Here is a 23,957-nt window from a genome sequence, read left to right on the forward strand (position 1 = left end):
GCCACAGGCTTGCTCCATCTATCCAGCACATTTTTAAATGTCAACCGCTTCCAGTTGTATTAGTGGTACAAAAACAAGCACATACTGCACATACTGGCATCATAACATAAAACACAAATTTCATACCGCAAAAGTTCAGTGACAAGAAAAATTATGAATTCACCAAAAATAACACACCTAGATAAAGTAAAGTAAAAAAGTAAAAAGTCCTCCCACAATCTCAACCGTAGCCTACTCAGAACCTTTTAAAAACTCAAAAATGACTGATCCTTCATAGACAGAATTTAAGTCATAACAAGCACATTTCCAATATTAACACTTTAACTGTCACCCCGATTTTTGAACATACACATAAGAGTGCACTATTCAAACTTAAATTGTTATAATTCATGAACAAATACATTTTTTAATATGATTTTGAAGTCCCATTTACATGGTAATGCAATGTCTGATTTTAAAATGGCTTTCAAAAGGATACATTTTGAGGTTTTTAGCTTTTAAATGATTTATAATTTCTGATGTAGTTATGATGTAGATTTTTGAGGTGCACTCTGGTCATAAATTAATCTATTACTGTTTCTACATAATTTGTATCAAAAACAGTGGTAAAATATCTATTTAGGAGTCTTAGACCTTTCCAATGATATATAGTCATAATTAGATTGTTTATCCAGTAAATTTTTTAAATGTCAGCCACTTCCAGTTGTATTAGAGACACAAAAACAGTAATATATCAAAATGCACACTTTGCACGAAATGCACACAAGGTTTAAAACTAGCACATACAGCAATGGCCAGTTATCATAACATAAAACACAAATTTCATACAAATGTGACAAGAAAAATGATGAATTTACCAAAAATAACACTCCTGGATTCAAGTTAAACATCCCCCACAGAATCTCAAAAAACTCAAAGATGACTGATCCTTCCTAGACAGCATTTTAAGGCATAACAAGCACAGCTTGTTCACAAACGGGCTGTAAAATGAGGCTGCCTTATTAGTTACCTCATTTCACCCAAAGTCTTAAAGAAACACTCCACTTTTTTTTGAAAATAGGCTCATTTTCCAACTCCCCTAGAGTTAAACTGTTGAGTTTTACCGTTTTAAATCCATTCAGCTGATCTCCGGGTCTGGTGGTAGCATTTTTAGCATAGCTTAGCATAGATCATTATTACGAGCCACAGCCACATCGACCTAGAAAATCACAACTTTTCATTTATCGTCCGTCTTTGTACACTATGTAACTACAGAAGAGTCAAGTTTTAAATAGGAAAAATATCGAAACTCTTTGGTCATTTTTGAGCGAGATGCTAACGGTCTAATTGGATTCAATAATCTATGCTAAGCTATGTTTAAAATGCTACCGCCAGACGCGGAGATTGGCTGAATGGATTTGAAAATGGTAAAACGCAACTGTTTAACTCTAGGGGAGTTGGAAAATTAGCCTATTTTCAAAAAAAAATAAAAAAAATGGAGTGTTCCTTTAAGTGGTTCTGCATGTATACTGTGCAGATAAGATCATCCCAGAAGGCAATGTGACAATATTTAATACAAGTACTGAGTTAAATAATATTAAAAATATTAATTTAAAAATCATTATTTTGCCAAAAACGTGTGTGATATTATTAGAGCTTATTTTAGTCTTACATGTGCTAATGGCAGAGGCTTGCTCTGTTATTCCAGCACATTTTTAAATGTCAGCTGCTTCCAGTTACATTAGTGATATGAAAACACTTCATTATACTCATATTATTATAATTCATTATTGTTATCACAAGCACACTGTGCATGTATAATTTTATAGTTTACTGCACTTGAATCTGAATAAGAGAGCAAGGCATTGTAACCTCAGTCCTCAAGCATGTCTGTGGCTGTATATGACTACAGATCCATCTCAGTGGCATCCACAAGAAGAAACTATTTTCATGATCCATTCTTAGTGCAATTCAATAGAGATGATCAAGTTGATCCACACTGCAAAAAAACTCCCCAAACCTGCAGGACCCAGTTACATTTAAACCAGAATGTATCATTTCAAAGTGATATGCAACTATAGCCATGTGTCACACATTAAGTTTCTTCTCAAAACAACACGTTGTCAATGAGTCAATGATACTTGCAAGCAGGGGTTTAGGGAAAAAAAATTGGAAAAGACACTTTTTGTCAAAAGGTCTGCCACCCCCTGCTTAACTCCTAACCCTAAAGACAAACAGGACTTTGAACAGGGTAGGCCGGAGGATTAGGAGGTTAATTAGAAGGTCAGAAGTAATCACCATCTCACAGGATCAACAGAACGCTAGCCAGATGCAGATATGCGGACAAGAACCTGACCGAACTGGATTGATTCAAGACAGGTGACAGCATCTGGGATCTGCCATCTAGCAATATGAGTCAAAATCGGTTTATAAGCATTTCCAAGTCAAGTTACATTAATTTACATAGAGCTTTAGATTGTTTCAAAACAACTTCAGAGCAATGAACAGGACAACAATAGCATTAATGCTGTAAAATTAATTTCAGTAACAAGGTCGATGTTGTCAAGTTAATGCATCATGCAGCTCAATTCAGTTCGAATGTTGTTCTCATCCGACAGTGTTAGTACAGGTAAATCTATAATATTACTGAATATTAATGTTCTTTTAAACCCCATATCTATAAGAAATGCTATAATTGTAAGGAAGAACAAAGCAGAATTAAAAAACACTTGTCAGCTGGTTGCCTTGGGGAGATTCCAGGTTTCTAAAATTTGCGAATCACTAGGCAAAACACTAAAGAAGTTCAGGTTTGTTTATCTGTAGCTTGTTGACTCTCTTCGGCCTGCCAAAAACATCAGGATTAAAGTCTATTAGGACAAAAGTCTATCTTTTGGTGCACAGGTGCTTTCTGTTCAACCTATAAATACATTTGATACTAAATTTTAGGACTGATAGTACTTCTAACATTAATCTAATTACATGATGTTAAAATAAATTAAATCACAACTATCGATATCTGCTGAAAAAAGCAGCAAAACAAAGATCTATTAAAGACCCTGCATAAATATACCCGACAAGAGCACAGAGTGGACAAATAGGGGCTTTGCAAGTCAGCAAAAAGTTTTATTTTATTTTTTGAACATAAACATTGAACATAAACCAACAGTCCAACTAAGAACAAATCGTTTTACTGGAACTATTTTGATCCATTAGTAGTCAGCCAAAGGCTGATCAGTCTTGTTTTTCAGATTCACATTCAACTGATTAATTAGGCTGTAAATTAATTAGTTAGGCTTTTTGTATAGCTGACTGAATTTATGACTAGTATTAAAGAACAAAATTAGATGAATGTCTTGTCTCCTGACTGGTCTAAGCAGTTTATGCAACCAGCCACTGTTTACAACCATGCCTTCTCATATTTTATCTGTGGTTACTTTTTTATTGGTCTATGAACAAATGCAGACTGACAGGAAAGACAGTGTTGAGTGTTCGGGGAAAAGAGATTTCAGCAAACTTAATTCATTATGACTCGCTATTGTTAAAAAAAGCACCTCAGTTATGAATTAAAGGATTAAACGCACAAAAGCTTCGTAAAGGACATCAGTTTCCATAAATACACAAATACAACTGTGACACTGTCGGCAGAAGCCAAAACAAGCGATTCTGATTATATTATTAGATTATACCTGAGTCATCATGAGCTGGAAGGGACGGCTGATTCCGGGAATTTTTCTTAGCTAACACAAACAGCATCTCGTCAACAAAGCAACCCAAACAACTACAGTCATGGACAACACGCTACAAAAATGTCTACTGCATTTTATGCCGTGGTGACATTGGTGCGGTGATATGAACTTTCTTTGCTGCAGTGCATTATGCAGTCTACCCTGATAATGTTCCCACATTACATGCTGAAAATCTGACAGGGATCATACACAGAAAAGACAGGTCAGGCAGAAGTGTTTCAGACTGATGTGTCAGAGCTAAAGCAGGATCAGCACCACATGGCTTGAGTTAAATGCAACAAAAAGGAACAGACGATGAATGAGATGCACAAAATTAATGCCTTTGTTTTTCAAAATGATGCAGCATCTGAACACAAAAATGCTAATTTACTCAACAGCACTATATTGCAATGCCCTGCATACCCTCTACCAACCCACAACCTAGTTTAAGCAGACACTATTAGTAATGTCATTCTTGTTCAAGTCAAAAGTGATGTAAACACCACTAATTAGAAGATGTGTGCTGGATTATTTCTTTCAATTGACAGGATGGAGTCTATGGCACTCAGTTACACGTTAACCTTAACATGGTCTGACGCCCTTCACAATAATGGCCGTTATCACGCTGAAGAGGGAGGATTTGTCACTCTCAATTAGCGTCAGTGGGAAGGCAGCGCTCCTCTGAGGCTCTGTCCGGAGGGGCCCATCATACAACAGATGGCTGGCAACAGCATCATGATATCATGCACATCACACTCGTACTCGCAGGCCGCTTATAAAAACACAAACAAACACACGTGGAGAACGGTCTGCACTGGACGTCTCAGTGGCTGGTCGATACACTCGGTAACCAACAAATATAAACTTAAACTCTGATTAACTAGCACATTTAGGAAGAAACGAGAATTTCAAATTGGGTTCGGATTCAATTCACAGGTTGTTGTTTTAACTGAATTGCCCACACCCTACAAGAAAAATTAAAAGTTAATAAAATAAAGTTAAAGGAAAAGTCAACTTCCGGAACAATTTACAGATAATGTACTCACCCCCTTGTCATCCAAGATGTTCGTGTCTTTCTTTCTTCAGTCGTAAAGAAATTGTGTTTTTTGAGGAAAACATTTCTGCATTTTTCTCCATATAATGGACTGATATGGTGCTCCGAGTTTGAACTTACAAAACGCAGTTTAAATGCGGCTGTGAACGCTCCCAGCCGAGGAAGATGGGTCTTATCTAGTGAAACGATCGGTTATTTTATACCAATAATACAATTAATATACTTTTTAACTTTTTTTTTTTTTCGTTTGTCTTGTCTCGCTCTTCCTGAACTTTGTGTATTCTGGCTCAAAACAGGGTATGTCAAAAAACTCTGACTGTATTTTCTTCCTTTAACTTTTTTGTTAAGGGTGTTTGATCTTCACATGTTCACTTTGCAAAGACTGGGTCGGAACTTGAAATGATTTTTGAAGTTGAGGGAGAAAATATGATTAGATTTTCTCGACAAACCCTAACTGTCTTGAGCCAGAATACACAGAGTTGCGGGAGAGTAAGACAAGACGAGCGTTTGAGATTAAAAAGTATTTAAATTGTTTTTTTTTTTTGTTTTTTTTTTATGAAAATAACCAATCGTTTCACTAGATAAGACCCTTCTTCCTCGACTGAGATCATTTGCAACCGCATTTGGGATCGTTTGAAGCCGCATTTGAACTGCATTTTGGAAGTTCAAACTCCGGGCACCATATCAGTCCATTATATGGAGAAAAATGCTGAAATGTTTTCCTCAAAAAACACAATTTCTTTATGACTGAAGAAAGAAGGACATGAACATCTTGGATGACAAGGGGGTGAGTACATTATCTGTAAATTGTTGTTCTGGAAGTGGACTTCTTTAATTAAAAACAACTGCTACACTGCTGTTCAGGGGTCTTTGGATTTATAAATGTTTTTCTTATGTTAATTAAGGCTGGAATTATTTGATAAAAACAAATAATTCAGTTATTTGAGTAAAAACAGTACATTGTTAAATATTAAGACGACTGTTTTCTTCTATTTAAATATATTTTAGAAATGCAATTAATTGCTGTGATCGAAACTGATTTTTCAACATCATTACTCCAGCCTTTAATGTCTCATGATCCTTCAGAAATCATTCTAATATTCTTATAACTTGTTAAAGGCAGTGTATTTAGTAGTTTTGATTTTTTTTTTTTTTTATTTTTTTTCTTCCAAAAAGATTCCAAAAAGACATTCTAATAGCTTGTAGTGTAAAAAAAAAAGTTTTTTTTTAATAACAGTTTGATAAACTTTTTACTATTTTTACTGTATTTTTATCAGCCTTGGTAAGCAGAAGAAACGTCCCTCAAATGCATTTTTAAAAAAATTATACCGACCCCAAAATTTTGAACAGCAGTGTACATATTTCAGATCTTCACGAAATAATATCTCTGAGAACAAAGCCATTGATTGACCATTTCAGTCTGTCAGTCTTTGTCAGATCAGGGCTTTTCACACTGTGCTTAACCCTGGTAAAAGGTTCATTTCACACTTGTAATTTACATTGTGTGCCTCATGATCACATGATTTGGTCAGTCAAGGAAACTGTGCATACTGTATAATAAAGCAATAAGCTTACTGCTTTTATAAGACGGTTATTCCGTATGCATAGTAAGGTTTCACAAAATAAAATGGAGCAAATAATGCGTAATGATATTAATAAAAACATTATTCTTCTGCCAGACAATGTAGTTCCTCAGAAACGGTTGTGGTTGCAAGAAAGTGGTTGCCGAGCAACACACAGACATAAACAAAGGTGTATGTTTGTAGAGTAATTCACAACAGCTTAGAACAAAGCTCAACCAACCAATCAGAATCAAGGATCGGAACTATCCCTTTAATAAACAGACTTTTTAGCGTTTGAGTGAAAAAATGTCAAATGGTGACAGAAAACCTGTGAATTGGAGTTGAAACGGTTTTATTTTCTCCTTTATAGTTCATGGAAAAAAGTCAATTTAGAAAAAAAAGTGATATTTCATTTGGCAATATATAATAAGAGGATGCAGGAGAGGTTATGTAAACAGTCTGTGTACTGCATTTGTCTGACCTATGACACTGACATATTTGCAAATAAGAACATTATCCCAGGATTTAGGAATGCACAGTGTGAAATGTCATCTTTTGAATACCAGGATTAATTGTTAATCCTGGGTAAAGCATGAGCAGTGTGAAACGTGAAGCAAGAAGACGTTTACCCAGGGTTTACAGTGACACAGGGTTAACTATTTCAAGTGTGAAAACTACAAGTCCTTTTGTAACTTAATAAAAGAGAGAAGCTCCCACAAAAAACAGTTCCAACAAATTACAAAAAAAAGTAAAAGATGGATTGTTACACAAGTGTTTTTTTTTATGTGTGACACATTTACTCATGTTGAGCAATAGGGAAGGAAAAACACATTCTGTATACAAATGGAAGAAACAGAAAATTCTGATCATGTGTCACAGAGCTGATGTAGAGTGAGACACTGGGTATCTTGGATATTATTGTCAGTGTCTGATTTGTTCTTTTCAGTGAATACTAAAGCCTCGGCCACATTACTCTTGCACGGTGAAACGCAGTGAATAAAATACAGGATCTTTTCAGGCAAACACAGGCTTTCAGGATAACAAAACAAAGACCCCGATTAAACCTACATGTTAACCAGAAGGTCTTCTAATAAGTATTTGTTTTTTCCTGATAAGTGTATGCTTTATTATATATGTAAGAGGATATTTATATACAACAAATTTTAACTTCTTGATTGTTTACATCGGGCACAAAATGTAAACTGTATTATATATCTCCATATATTTAAAGTTGAATATACTGTATAGTACAGTCAACTTTACACTAAAGCAATGTCTTGGCCGTGTGATTGTTTATCATTCCCACTGGCATGGTTTTGCTAGAGACGGTACTTGCAGCTGGGCTGCCCATATGCTTTTACTGCCCCCAAGAGGCAGACTGCAGTGTGCAGTGTATTAGATAAATGATAATAGAACAACGATTTCCAAACTAAAGTAGGCCTGCAACTAGTAGCCTGCATCTGTGAAGTATTGCTCAATGATTTGATATGTCATCAGTGTTAAGCAAGCTGCACATCATTGCAAAAGGGGCTCATGAAAGAAGCTAGTTCTGAAAAAAGCTTGATCAGCATTTGTTTGCAGATGCCTCTTGCTTTAGCATTTTATATCTACGCAATGAATTCTGACATTTTTATGTGACTTAAGTTTTATTGCTGTTTTGAAGAGTTTTATTATTTAAAGTTCTGACATCAAAACATTAAATCTAACGACCATTTGGTGTAAACTGTTTTGTTTGAAGTTTGCTTGTGCTGTCCTTCAAAATAAACAACACTTGATTTGTTGATACTGTAGATATTATCTAAATGCTTTTAGTGGCCACTATAGGGCAGCATGGTGAACATAGTGTTTTATAAAGCACATGGCACAGGGTATTGTGTTGCACTAATACAGGCCACTATGAAAAGAGCAAACTGAGTGTACAGCTGAGAGAGAGAGAGAGAGAGAGAGAGAGAGAGAGAGAGAGAGAGACTGTATTAAATTAATACTGTTATTACGTTTCACTAAAGCAGAGTATCTGGTGAGGTTTTTTTTTCTTTTTAATAAAATTTAAGAATTTAAAGGGCATAAGAAATGACATGACAATGACAAATGGTCATGACATAAGAAACCAAATTTCCCTTGATCTCATAGAAGAGGTCTTTGTATGCTTAATACATCCTGTAAGTTTCATAACTTAAAATGTCCTCATCATCAATAAAAAATGCATTTATGTAATAACCCTCAAAAAGTGGCTCATTTGGATCCAAGGTGCAGGGTGTCGTCACCAGGGCGCAGTTGTTTGCAAAAACACTACAGTGTTCCCACACCTTGGTTAACTTCAAATTCAAGGACATTTCAAGGACTTTCCAGGTCCAATACCCTCAAATTCAAGGACTTAATGTGGGGACACATTTCAAGTGAGAGCAAGGTTATATTGTGTTACCTTGTAAGATACATTGTTACAGTTTTATATGTGTCAAACGCAACTATGCAAAAAAGCATTTATTTATTTATTTATTTTATTACTTTTTTTTGGCCATATGACAGCGATCTGATATTCTATTTGTCGTATTTCTGTTTTGCATAAAACTGAAGAATATTCAGCTCTGCACCTGGCTAAGTGATGGTCCTTTGGATCTCTGGCAAGCCATTCTTTGTCATCTTAATTATTATAACAAAAAGCAACCAAAGTAGCACAATGACCATATCCCATATCAAAACTCAAAATATTTCATTTCCATACTTAAAATGGATATTTTACAGTCACCCTTTTGCAGATTGATCATAAACAAAGCTAAAAAGCTTCCTACCAGTGGCCATCACAAAACTTAATATCTTGCACAGTTTTATCACAGGTAGAATGCAAAATATTTCAATACAAGCATTTCAGTCAAATGTAATTTATGCAATATTTCAAACATTCAATCGACGGGAGAAAATCAACCCTTCGCAACAGTTTAAAATCAGCCCAATTCTGTGCAAAAAATGCAGATTTGGCAACCCTGCATCCAATACAAGGTGCAGGAATCAGATTTAACGGATCATGGGTCAAGACAAGAGTAAGGAGAGATGACTGACAAATCATGCTGAAGGATTTGCTGCTCAGCAGATAATGTGCTCATCTGATCTTGTAAGATGTGCTCCCTCAGTAGATGCTCCCCTAGTGCATGTGATCGCGAAATTGAAAGTGAAAGTGAACAGCTGCTCATTCGAAAGGGATTTAAATGCTTTGCTTACAACAGCGGCTCCCTCATGTGCGAAAATTATATCCAATATTAGGATGATTGCATGAGCAGGCGGTAATGGCCTGAAATTCAGCGACTGGCGACTGTAGAAAGCAAAAGCCGAATCCCGGACATTTTGGGAGATAGAAATCCCGGCTGGATGCATTTTTAGGTCCAAAAAGAGGACACGTCCAGGGAAAAAGAGGACGTATGGTCACCCTAACTAATGTAAATCAAGCAAGCTAGTATGCATAGGCCACGAAGTGTTAGCAAAATAACACATTAGCAGACTTTTTTACTTTTTTCCAGTAAACTTTTTGCACCAAATAAATTCAAGCACTTATGTTTATTTTCAAAAACTTTCTGGACCTTGAAATTTTTTTTTTTAGATTCACAAACTTTCAAGGATTTCAAGGACCCATGGGAACCCTGACACTACCAAGCAAGCGTTTGGTTTAAACAGCTCGTTCATATCTTTATGCAGATATCAGAAGGATCCGAGCTTAAAGGGGTCATCGGATGCAAACTTCACTTTTTCATGTTGTTTCAACATTAATGTGTGTTGGCAGTGCATGTACAAATCTACCCTATAATGATAAAAATCCATGCAGGTTTTTAATTAATCTGTAAAAATAATATCCCCTTTTTCAAATTGAGCCGTTCTCAGATGCCGCTCCCATGATAGTTGATTGACATGAGCTCTTACCTTAGACCAGCTGTCACAGCCCAGTAACTTTCTTTATTTCGATGACGAAGCAGGGATGTAAGTTAGACAAGAATATCTTGATAGATCGAATATCAAGAATAGATAGAGCGATTGAGGTGTTGTGTTGCTGGATGCAATAATGAACATAGTGGTCGTCATTTACTCCCGACCTCTGAGCCACTTAAGATGCAGTGGATTACGTTTGTTTGTGAAGGGAATGCGCCTCTCGATCTACATATATCCGTCTATGTTCGTGCGAATCATTCATGATCCAGCTTCACTTACAGCAGAAGTGTGTATAAGTGTTTTTTTATGAATCTTTGCGATCACCTTTCCTTATAACGTGGTAGTTAGGAAGTTTAGCGGCTAAGCGCGGCTAAATGCAGCTAAAGTAAACAAGATCGTCATTCCACAGAGAGAAGGGAGGGGCGGGGCGAGCAGAGCTCATTTGCATTTAAAGGAACAACCCCTTAGAATGAGATGATTTTTAAAGAGCTCATTTTGACACGGTATAAAGGGTGTTGTTTTATAAAACCATTGAGAATTTTTAATCAAAGTATATTAGATAGTTTTCATTAAGACCCTAAAGAATCATATCAACTTGTGGAAAATGGGCATCCAATGACCCCATTAAGGAACAAGTGGAAAGTTTATATTTAATGGCATCCCTGATCGTGTCAGAGGATTGTTTGGAGCATGTTGTTTTGTAATGGAGTCACAGTGTCATGGAGAGTTTACAAAAAAACATTTGTTGAAAGATGAAGCAGTATGTGGTCTGACTGCAGCTGCATCACAAACCGTAAAGGGGTAAAGCACTGATACTGTTTCCTATGCAATGACGTTAGACAATCATAACAGTGGCACTGACAAGAAGCTGAGAATGGCTAGATTTGAAAGAGGGGATATTTCATATAAAGATTAAAAAAAAAAACACTGGGTGGATTTTTATCATAACAGAGTGGTTGTGTACACACACTGCCAACACATATTTATGTTCAAACAACATGTAAAAGTGAGTTTTGGACCCGATGACCCCTGATGACTCAAACAGGCCTGAGCATTCAACTGCAAATCAGGATAACTACAAGTTTTAAATACTCAAGATATGTTTATACAAAATATAGGGTTTTCAAATTGGTTTATGAACCAGTACATTAACACAAACACTAAGGTCAATTGATATTGGATTTTGCAGATATGATAATAATGAAGCAAGGCACTTAAAACCCTTGTTATACCATTTTGTTATGCCACTTTAAATAATACTGGAGCTACAGTAATTCCTGCTTTTCCATCCCCAAATTTAAACCTCTTAATAGTTAAGACCTTTGTTATAGCATTTAAGATAATTAAGAGTTCTTATGCTCTTAAATTTGATCAAACATTTGATCAGACATTTTAAGGACCTGATGGAATCCTGTTCAACCTTAAAGGAATTCATTTAATGTCAGTTTCATATGAGTCAATAAAACTAATGAACAATCACAAAAACCGAAATAGAATAATGCTGACCACAGTCCATGAGCTGTGGGAAAAAAAAGCAAATGTAATACTGAAACTTGCTCTTGGTTCACTTCCTTTTACCACTAATGTACCTTCTTTAACTATGTCATGTTAGTCAATAGCCAAATATCATTGTTTTGGCACACTCACAAATCTGGCATGCAAGTCACATTTTATCATCTGTTCAATTGCAACTGAATAAAAACAAGTCCCTCCCTACATTTTTTTTTTTTTTTTTTGTTCTGGTTTAATGTACTGACCGACTCAGAAATATGTCACATTAGTAAGTAAAATGAGATTAACAGTCGTCCATCTCTGGCATGATGATCTGCATTCCCTTATAAAACACCCACTATTGCAGCACTTCACAAAAGAGAAAGACAGATAGAGGAGAATAAATGGATGATAAAGGGTGTTACTGTACCATTCTGCATGGGCTCATCTTTCCAGCGGGAGTTGCATTTGTCTGCTTGCTCTAAAATAAATGGGAGAGGGACATTATACTTTATTATAATGACATTTAGCAAAAGGGAGAGAGAAACAGCTTGCGAACACACAATTTGAGAAACAGCAACTTCAGGGCTCGACAATATGGATGGTCTGATGGGCCAGTGTGAGAGAGGCTTGGAATTCAATTCAACTGCACCATCTGTACTTTGTTCCTTTATTTATTTCAGATGCGTGGAGGACATGACAATTACTAAAACTAAACTAAAGGAGTATTACACTAAAACTCCTATATACAGTATATACACTGCTGTTCAAAAGTTTGGGATTGGTAAAATTTTCAATGTTTTTTTTTTTTTTTTTTTAAAGTCTCTTATGCTTAATTTATTTGATCAGAAATACAGAAATAAAACCCTAATATTGTGAAATATTACTGCAATTTAAAACAATGTTTTTCTATTTGAATATATTTTAAAATACAATTTCAAATCATTCTTATTTGCTGATTTATTATCCATGTCGGAAACAGTTGCTGCTTAACATTATTTGGAACCTGTGTTTTTTTTTTTTCAGGACTATTTAACAAATAAAAAGTTAAAAAGAACAGCATTTATTTCAAACAGAAATGTTTTCTAACAATATAAGTCTTTACTATCACTTTTTACCAATTTAACACACCCTTGCTGAATAAAAGTATGAATTTAAAAAAATAAATAAATAAAGACAAAATTTGAACAGTGGTGTATATTGTTCCAAACGTTTTCAGGATCATGTGATCAGAATCATCAATAAGATTGTACAACAACAGACCACAGTGTACATCACAGGATGATAATGCCAGCAATCAGTATATCTCTGTTTCTGAGTGAATATGCTGTGTGAGGCAGTGCTGTTTTTTTTCAGAAGGCAATTAGGAAACCGAAAGTCAGACATGATTCAGTACAGAGATCACAATCTAAGGAAGACGTGCAGCACTGCTGAACACACAGAAAAACTCTGTTATAACAGAGCACACACATTCATAATTCGAGAACACACACAGATAGGAACTGAGTCAAAGAAAATGTCAGATATTGCTGCAATGTTTTTTAATTAATACTTTGTTTTAATTATAATATTTTGTTTTATTTATTAGACTTCAGCTAGCTACAACAGACACCATGGTAACACTTCAGATTAGGGAACAGTATTCACTATTTAGTCCTATTACTATCACTACAATAGTTATATAGCTTATTAATCATGCATATTACAAGCATATTGGGTTTTTATTAGTACTTATAAACCACATATTAAAATGCTTATTCTGCATGACAATATTCTAGATCCTTTAACCCTACCTATTGCCTAAAAACATCAACAAAAACTACCTTATTTACTCTCAATAAGAAGTAAATTAGGAATTTATTAATGGAAAACTCTTAGATAATAGTGAATATGTGTTCCCTAATCTAAAGTGTTTATTCTGATATAATACTGATAATAGCACACCAGTCTAGGAATCATATGAGTGCTCCTAAATTGTTAAGGATCCATTATGATGAAAAACATTTCATTCATATACAAATGCAATTAAAATTTGACTGTTTTTATTTTATTTTTTTTTAACAATTTTTTTGTTTTTTTGTTGTGTCCCTTGTGTGTGCAGCTTCTCATATTGCTGCATGCTTGTGACAAATTAAATTTTTTTTTTTTTTTTTTTATGTTTTGTAATTGTTGATTACTTTCCTACTGATTTCAATTCAGATTTATATGCTTATTCTGAATGAGGCCACTGGAGGCCAAATGATTTACTGTACGTGGCTACACTCCCCAAAAAAGCTGAGAAGCGTGATCCTGTATTACTTAATTGCAGCAATAAGATAACAAATGTCAACACTGCACAATAAATATGTGCTTATACTGTTACACTATTAAAAACACACAAAGATATGTATATGTACAGTAGTACACAGCAATAAGACTTTACCTAATTATTTAATAAACCAACAAAACTCTAGCTGTATATATTCGCTACACGGAACGGAATCTAACCTGAACATACTGCACACATACAGACAGAGGACAGAGAATTAAACAAGATGCCAGTCATGGTGGATCCATGCAATTCTGTCTATGCTGACGGTATAGGTAAAGTATGTTGTGAGTTTTAGACATTACCTGACATACTGCTGTATATTAGGCCTTAAACATCATTCTGTTGTCATCCACGGACTCGCTGATATCTGACACACAAAATTAAAAAACAAACAAGAAGAAAAACAGCAGAACTAATGCCGTAAAAAGAAGAATGCTGCCTGTGGTCTGTTCTGTGGCTCAAAATGAAAGTTGATTTAGCTTACCTTGTTCTTTGTGATATCGGAGTCGTCCCAGAGTAGTTTGGAGCAGTGGAGGCTGAGAACGACACACATGCAGGACATGAGACTTACATAATGCATGGAGAGCAAATAACAATGTGCATTACATACATAGGTACCAAAATCTACACTAAATTGTTAGTGTTATTATTGGTGTTCAGTAGGTCAAGCACAGCTCTTACTTTTTCTCATACTTAGGCTTAGTGATCTGAACAAACTAGGACTGTCGATCGATTAAAATGCTGTTCAAAGGAATCAGCCTGAAAAGTATTGTGTTGGACTCGGAAAATTACCTTAGCAGAAAGTCTAAAATTGTGCACTTTAACTTGAATTTAGCTGATCTTCTGGAACGCAATTATTCTGAAATAAAAGAGCATGACGCTAGCAATGACAAGGTCATGGGTTTGATTCTGAAAGAATGTAGGAACTCATTGCAATTCAATTCAAGTCGTTTCGCGTAAAAGCTTCTACAAAAAGCATAAATGTGAATTGTAAAAAAGAGCATTTATTGAAACTGAGCTGCAAAAATGACTCGTTCTGAACTTCTGCAAATTTCAGATGTCAAACCTTTTGCCGTTTCTGGCTATGTAGTGCCTGAAGTGTGGAAACGCATTGGAAAAAAGTGACTAAAGTTTATTTGAACAAGATCTCTGATAATTTCAGTCTAATCTGAAGTGTTTTAATGGCACACCTCAGTGCAGATTATTTTATGAATTCGTAACAATGTCAGATGCTGTTATTAAGGGACAGAATAGCCCATATCAGACACAACAACAGCCCAGCATGTTACTCATTTCAGAATGAAATGATATTTTAAAGAGTGTGGGCAACCAAACGGTTTCATTTATTGTATTATTTTTTTTCCATATTATGGAAATCAATGGCTACCGTCAACTGTTCGGTTCCCAACATTCTTCAAAAATCTTCTTTCCTGTTCAAAAGAAGAAGAACGAAACTCCAAACTGTTTTACAAAACTTCTTGTCTCTCAGACAGAGGGTAAAAGTGCGGAGTGTGAAACTCTAACCGCTGTTGTTACAGGACATACCGCTGTCAGGAAAACCTCAGAACGATGCCGAGCACACCTCACACAGCAGACTGAACAAGAGCAAAGACAACTAACACTGTTTCCCTCAGAAAGATCTGCATTACATTACACAAAAATCACACTTTAAATTACTTTCAAACCCTTGCAAAAAGACAAAAAAGTTTCTTTTCTAACTTGTGGTTTATTTGTTGTAGATCTGCAACAAACAAAATGGTTGCCAGAAGTGTGCAGCTCTTCAATGGGAAACCTGCAGCATATACAAATAGCAAACTGACTGGCAAACTGTTATTGTGCTAAATCTATGCAACCACACTTCTTTGTCTAGTTTCTGTTTACTTTGATGTAAACTGATGTTTATTGTTTGCCACTGGAAAAGTTATTTAGAAAACCATAGTTAATAGTTATGACAAAACAGTGGCAACAATGGGTAATCGCTTTCAGCTGTTTTTAAGGAAGACTAAATGTGATTATTCGTATTTAATTTAGCAAACAGAGAAAGTAAATTAAAGTGGAAAAACTTTTAGCATGCAAAAAAAAGTAATACTAACTGAGGAAGTGCATTTGTTTTGATGAGATGAGGCACTTTATATTGAAAATTGTTATAATAATGGAAATGAATAACAAAAAATGAGATTTTAAGAACTTTCTGCTTTTCAGAAAAAGATTAAGACAATCTGAATAATAAAATGTGTCATTTGTCAATTTAATCAACACATTCTCATTTAAGCGGAACACACACAACCACTAACCCAAATCAGCTTTTAATCTGGCCACAGATATTATAGTAACAGAAGATGGGAGTTGAATGTGTGCTTTAATTCAGTTTATTATTATTATTATTATTATTATTACTATTATTATTTTACTTCTTCCCATAATGGAAATTAGGTCTCTGGCAGAAAGAGCTAATTTATCCTCAGTAAAAATCAGTTAAATGCTTGCCTGTTATTCCAGAAACAGTTAACAGGAAATGACTTTATATCAGATATGACATTCTTTGAAGCAGCATATCACCACACTTCCTTCATAATGTGCTTCCTTGTACTGCTGAACATCTACAACCACACACATGAATGTCCCACACAAAAAAGCAGCACAGTAATTCACAATAAGTTTTGTGTCTTTTTGACTCAAAACGTATTGTGAAAATTCATGTAAAAATGTCTCTCTTGTAATCACAGTGAATAGCTATACATGTGCATTGTGGCTGGCATAAAGCAATCCACCCTTACATTTTCTAAATAACCACCTTCTTTCTATGCAAACGGATGCAGTGAATTTACAAATGGTGGTGCTATTTGCGGGTTGCGCTCTTACCACACAAAAATGGCTGTGAACAGAATTTCATTTAATAATACAAGGATATTTGTGTACATCTTCCAGTGATCATGGCAGCAGCAATACAGTCCCAGTAAGATATGCCACATTGTGGTGATTTGCTGTATGCTGCAAAACAGTCCGGCCTACAATCTGCTGTGCAGTCTGCAATTAGCAGTACTAATTTTGTTTAATCAATTCACACTTAATTTGCAAAACTTGTTTTGGTGAAAAGTACTTAGACAATGCAGACAGCACATGCAAAATAAATGATCATATCAGTGGCACAAGTAATTTTTATTGATTTACCACCGAGTCTTCATTATCAACATGTTGCATTCTGCTTTACATTCAGCAAGGTTCCTCCAACTTACACGCACTATCCTATAGGTTATTTTGCATTTCAGAGGCCGTGCTTCAACGTATGTACATGATTACATGCATGTTTGTGTGTCTAGACCAGGGTTAGCAATTAATATGGGCTTGATGCAAAAATGCCATCAAGGGCTGTAGCTATCGATTATTTTAGTAATCTAGTATTCTACAGATTATTCCATTGATGAATCGAGTAATTGGATAAGAAGTTTTTCTTTATTAAGGAGCAATACTAAATATACAAGAGAAAATAAGACAGATCTCTTAAAATAAACAACTAATTAGTTTTCTTTTTAGAAAAAAATGTATTGTTGAAATTGCATACATTAATAACCATGACAACTAAACCCACTGAATGCATTTATTTGCCAAATTACATTCAAAATGCAAAATGCAAAATGCAAAAAAAAAAATTATATATATATATATATATATATATATATATATATATACAAGCTGGTGTGTGGTGGGCGTTCTGGTGCAATTTGGCTGCCGTTGCATCATCCACGTGGATTCCCCCTTCTATGTAAAGCACTTTGAGTACCCAGAAAAGCGCTATGTAAATACAATATATATACAAATATAAATATAAATACAAAACATAGGGACATCATAACTAACCACCATTAATTTACGATCTTAAATATGTCCAGCGTTTATTGGTTTGTGCATCAGTAATAATGGTCCGTGGGAAGACGTCTCAGGTTACGTATGTAACCCTGGTTCCCTGAGAAGGGAACGAGACACTGCGTCCTCTAGAGGTCGCTATGGGGAACGTCTCTGCTCGAATCACTGTCGACGCGTCATACCAGCGCGACTGCATAGTACAAAAGGGCGCTGGTTGAACACAACATCCGCTTCTTTGTCTGAAGCTCGTGTCCGAAGCATGGCGACCAGGGTTACATACGTAACCTGAGACGTTCCCTTCTGAGGGAACTTCGAACTGCGTCCTCGAGAGGTCGCTATGGGGAATGGTTATACCCACGCTGCCATGCTGAGGGGAGTGCAAGCCAGACAAAAAAGGCGAGCACTAAGTACCAGCTCTACCCAAGTAGAGGGAGCTGCCCCAAAAGACATCCAGGTGGCTGTCAGTGACTTAATCCCTATGGCCAAAGGCCTGAGCTGCATACCCAAGAACTTACCTGTAAGGGCAGGGCTAAAGATGCCTGACCGTACGGCAGAGCTCAAACTTGGAATCAGAAGAGAGATTCCTTTAAGGGATAGTATTCTAGACTTTGGCTTGTCAACAGGGGGTTCACCTACTGCTTGTGTGACCTCGCTCGAAGAGCTGGTTGGGTAGGTCATCAGCACCCCGTTCAGAAGTATCGAAGCGATACATAAGTGGAGTGTGGCCCAAGGTTCCGGGGCCGAACATCTCAAGAAAGGGTACGAAGCTAAACGCGAGATCCCCACCATACAGGATTTTAGAAAGAACACAAGAAGCTCTTACCACCATGAGGATTTTAGAATGTGTCCGGCAAGCCTGGACATTGAAATACTGTTCAAGAAGAGGCTCTGGGAAGCAGAGAACACAAATCCCAAAAAGGGAGGTTCTGAGCCCTCAGGGAGCAGAATCGTGCTCAAAGCGACCCTTCTGTAAAAAAGGGGAGCACTACAAAGCTCAGTATTGAGCGGTCTGAATAGGATGCCCCGGAGCAGAGGAAATAAAATTCTCTAGGAGAAGAGGAATTTAGTTGCTCAACAGGGAACAGCATGCTCACAAGAGACCCTTATCTTTGAGAGGAGCAAAGCAAAGAAGGCTGACTTACATCATCCCACCAGGGCCTACCACCTGGAAAAGCCAGAGCCATAGGGAGCGGAGGCCCTTCTCTCAGCATAGAGAGGAACTTATGAGCTCCAATTAAAAGTGACATGCTCACAGAAGACCCTCAGTGAGGGGAGCATTTGTCAGGCTCATGCAATGTCAGGAGAGACATCACTGGGGCAGGGAAAGCTGCTGCCTACGGAGCTTCCAGGAGACCAAGGCCTATAAAGCCCTAATGGGTCAGTGCAGCTTCCGCACAATCAAAAGTGGCGAAAGGCGAAACGCATCGGGCGGCAGCAAGCGGCCGATTTATCCAATGAGATTGTAACGAAAGCTCAATCTTTAATAACCAAGGCGAGCATTTAGCAGCCACAGGGTAGATACCTCACCAACAGAGGGGAGGACCTGTATGTTCTGCTCAGGAACGGTGTGCTTAAATGACCCTATTAGAGAGGGAAGCACTGCCATGCTCATCTCCTAACAGGAGAGATTCAAGGGCAGAAACGAGGTCTAGTGACCTGTGCTGTCGATATTATAAAGCTCCAGTAGGCCTTGGATACCCAAATGGGGTAGTACAGCTTCCGAACACACTAATGTGACAGAAGCAGAGACACATTGGGCGGCAGCAAGCGGCCGACTTCTCCAGTGTGACAGCGATGGAATGCACAGCAGCTGTAGGGTAGGTACCTATTATAGAGAGGAGGACCTACCGCTTCTGCCCAAAAACGGCTTGCTTAAATGACCCTGCATTAGCAAGCGGAGTACAGCCCTGCTCATCTAATGTCAGGAGAGATATCACAAGGGTAGAGAATGACCTAGGTTGCTGATTCTATGAAGCTCCAGGAGGCAAATGTCTCAAGTACCCAAATAGGGTAGTGCATCTTCCATACACACATAATGTGATGGGAGGACGAACACATCGGGCGGCAGCAAGCGGCCGATTTGTCCGATGAGGTTGTCGTGGAGCGTCAGCAGCCATAGGGAAGGTACCTAACCCCCAAGAGGGGGAGGATCTACCCACTCTACCAAAGGATAGTGTGCTCCAAAAAAACCCCGTCCCTGTGAGGTGAACACTACTTTATCCTGGGATGAGCATCCAGGAGGGGGTATAGAACGAGATCCAGCATCGAGGGGGGAGTCCTAGTGCTAGCCATAATAGGTAAGAAGAGAAAGCTTACCAGTTAGATGCAGCTTCAAACAAAACAGCTGCTGAAGATGAAGAAGTGGATGTTGTGTTCAACTGGCGCCCTTTTGTACTATGCGGTCGCGCTGGTATGACGCGGCGGCAGTGATGCTATAGGCTCTCGCCGGCCAGTACCGTGTAGTTTTTGTATGTAAGCTTCAGACACGGGTCACAAATGAGACGTTCCCCATAGCGACCTCTAGAGGACACAGTTTGAAGTTCCCTTTGGAAGGGAACACAGTGTTCCATGTGTAGCTACAGTAAATTGACTAAACGAAGCCAAATAATTTGCCTCGATGATTTTTTTTGTATTCGAGTTACATGAGGAATAGTTTCACCCCTAATCAAAACAAAACAAAAAAAAAAAAACAAAAAAAAAAAAATCAAGATAAGGCCAATTCAAGATAAGGCTGCTAAAATGCATCTGCTACACCAGAATAATAATATTAATAAAATTAATTAATTAATTAAGTAAAACTAAAATTTACCTTTGGTTTGTGGGCCCAAATTCAGATTTAATAACTGAAAGTGACCCAATTGTTAAATTCATTTTTTTTAATCCAACCTTCAAAGCAACACTCCGGGAACACTTCCCATAACACCCGATGTACTCAGTGCATCGTAAGAAGAATGGCATCTACGCTAATATTACCATCAGATCCAGTCCGTATCTAGATCAGATGGTCACTGCAGTCCCCCGGATCCTGTCCGTACCCAGCCCAGATGGTGGATCAGCACCTAGAGACGACCTCTACAGCCCTGAATGTCAGCGGAGACCACATCAACTAGATGAGCCCCAGAGACGGATCCCCAGTGAAGACCTCGTCACCTAGACGGCCATCGGCACAAGACCACGGGAACCAGATGAGTCCTCTGTGTCTGGCCAAAGGAGAACTGGCCCCCCGACTAAGCCTGGTTTCTCCCAAGGTTTTTTTCTCCATTTTGTCACCGATGGAGTTTTGGTTCCTTGCTGCTGTCGCCTCTGGCTTGCTTAGTTGGGGACACTTTTTCTTCAAACGATATCATATACTATTTGAACTGAACTGAGCTAGATGATGACATCACTGAATGATGAACAGCCTTTACCTGAAAATTGAGTGTTTACTGTTGCCCATTTGCATTATTGATGCACTATTTCCAATTTAATACTGTACAGCCGCTCTGTCACAATTCTGTATTGTTAAAAGCGGTATATAAATAAAGGTGACTTGACCTGACTTGACTTGATGACCTGACTTGACTTGACACTCAAAAGCCCAGAGCATCAGCTAGTCTATGGAAAGAGTTAACAACCTCTAAATGAGGCCAGCTGACTTTGATCAATAAGCATTTAGAGCTCAATGTGAGATCCTACTCAGTGGCTCTGTTCATGGTAACATGTCTTTAATGAACTTGATCCAGACCATTAAAAAAAAAAAAAAAGTCACTGAATGAATACCTGGACAAATAACTTGACCTGGACCTCAAATGCTGATACAAAGCTGACAGGACAGTGTGAATGAACACATGCCATGCAGACACACAGCAACACTGCCAGATACTAATATGCTGAGACATTAATCAAATTCAAGTAGCCCCTTCTAATAGCCCCGATGATCTCTCAGTGTGTGTTTGGTTTGCAATTCAGAGCACTCATCTTCATGACTTCAAACCCCAAAACAGAAATGTTTTATGACAGATTTTCTTGGTAGAGCCACAGGGGCAAACTGTGACTTTTTCACTAAAACAGAGCCAAGCAAAGATGAACACAGACACACAGGTGAACACCAGACCTGTGAGTTCAGTGTCAGAGAATAACATCAACACCGACACACAGTGAAAAAATTACAAACCTTTACAAAAATGGTTCAGCTAAATGAGTTCACCAGCTCGATTCAGTGGCGAATGTTATTCACCTATTACAGCTATGAAGAAATAATGTGAAAACACAGAGTCATGCCCCAAACAGGTCACAACGAGAAACCTATAATTGTGATTGTTGTAATAAAAAAAAAGATGACATTTTATTCATGTGGTGCCTTTCCCAAGCTCAAAGTTGCTTTCCAATAAGTAATTAAAGGGATACTCCACCTAAAAATGAAAACTCTTTCATCATTTACTCCATTATGTTCACTAGACACTTTGAAAGCGCTGTGAAATGTGCAAGAAGAGATGTTATATGATTTTGCAGAAATGTTGCCTAAGGCATGTTTTTCCATTGATCTTGTAACGTAATTGGACGCTTTCTGCTTTTGTGACAAGAACAGGAACAATCACGAGCGTAAATCATCACAAAATGTTAATTTTCCTCTTGACTATTCCATTAAATGTCATACAGCTCAGAAATGTGTTGCATATAATCATCTCCCATGCAGTATTTATCTTCACAAGTGTCGTGTAAGTGCAAGCTGCAGTATGACAGTCTGCTGTACTCGTCGCTGACCCCTCTGCTTGTGTTTTCACACAGGACAAACATGTATCGCTGGTCAGAGTGCAGTATGCTGCCTCAGTTTTTGTAAATAATGATGCCATCTGCTCCCCGTGAGGCTGTGTGTGTGTGTGAGTGTGTGTCGGAGGCACAGTGGTGTAACGTGGGAAAGGCCATCTGAGGAGAGCGCAGCCATGCAGAAAAACTCATGTGTGAACACAAGCGCACACACTCATGCTATGAAGAGCTGCACTCTGCTCTTATTGTCCTTCCAAAACCCTCATCCTTACATGACCGATCATAACAGTGCAACAGGAGCAGGGGCTTATGAAGTACAATGTGGAAAATATTAGAAATAATAGTCATGAAATTAGACAGCAACACCATATTAGTTTGACTTGTACAACAGTTCGTTCTGGTAATCGAATCTGATTGGCTGAGAGGACTTTCCATCCATGAGACAGACCTCAATACCGCAAAAGGAACCATTTCAACGTTTGTATCACTCCGTTTGCAGCTCACAGCGAGTGTCATGGCGGAAGCTCAAATCCACTATAACAAATAGTACTGTTTCTGTGTCACAGAATGTAGTTTTAACAGTTTTTAGGCAAGAATGTAGAAAGATAATGCTTATTTGAAAATTAGCTTCAGCGTGTATCTTATGGTACTAAATAATTACCATGTTCAAATAACAAAACCAAAGGTTGGTGAAGGAATATTTTTATTCACATACTATGCAAAGTGATGGACCCATGCCAGTTTTGAACACATGGCGCATGTTTTGTAATCAGCTTTCCTTTCCTCTGTAACTTCAACATTGTCACTCAATGTTGTTAATGAACAACACAGCAATTCTTGTCAAAGGTCAAATTTTCATGTTTAATTCAGTGTGCTACTTGCCATTTCTCTGTAATCATTTGTGATATTAAAGGAGAACTCCACTTTCAGAACAACAATTTACAAAAAAATTACTCACCCCCTTGTCATCTAAGATGTTCATGTCTTTCTGTCATCAGTTGTGAAAAAATTATGGTTTTTGAGGAAAGAATTTCAGGATTTTTCTCCATATAATGGACTTCATTGGTGCCCCGATTTTGAACTTCCAAAATGTAGTCTAAATGCAGCTTCAAAGGGCTCTAAACAATCCCAGCCGAGGAAGCAAGGGTCTTATTCCGGAAAATAAAAATTTGTTTACTTTTTAAGCACAAAAGCTTGAGTAGCACAGGCTCTGGGATGCGCGTTCACAACACTACGTACTATTGAATCACGTCGAAAGGTCACGCGGAATGTAGGCGGAACTACAGACCCAGTGTTTACAAAGCGAACGC

General features: G+C 37.4%; 1 protein-coding gene across 4 annotated transcripts in view; it reads right to left on the reverse strand.

Annotated features, from left to right (window-relative positions):
* The window catches only part of thrb (thyroid hormone receptor beta), a 117,782-nt gene that overhangs the window by 19,169 nt on the left and 74,656 nt on the right, over positions 1-23,957 (reverse strand). For all 4 annotated transcript variants that reach the window (XM_051137335.1, XM_051137336.1, XM_051137337.1 and 1 more), the window contains 3 exons: positions 14,522-14,573; positions 14,340-14,404; positions 12,157-12,207 (listed from right to left, as the gene is read on the reverse strand). In XM_051137335.1, coding sequence (XP_050993292.1) covers positions 12,157-12,207; positions 14,340-14,346 — 58 coding nt within the window. In that variant the 5' untranslated portion in view covers positions 14,347-14,404; positions 14,522-14,573. The remainder of the gene's footprint in view (positions 1-12,156; positions 12,208-14,339; positions 14,405-14,521; positions 14,574-23,957) is intronic.

This window comes from Labeo rohita, chromosome 19, assembly GCF_022985175.1.
Source record: "Labeo rohita strain BAU-BD-2019 chromosome 19, IGBB_LRoh.1.0, whole genome shotgun sequence".
In the NCBI taxonomy this organism is placed as follows: domain Eukaryota; kingdom Metazoa; phylum Chordata; class Actinopteri; order Cypriniformes; family Cyprinidae; genus Labeo; species Labeo rohita.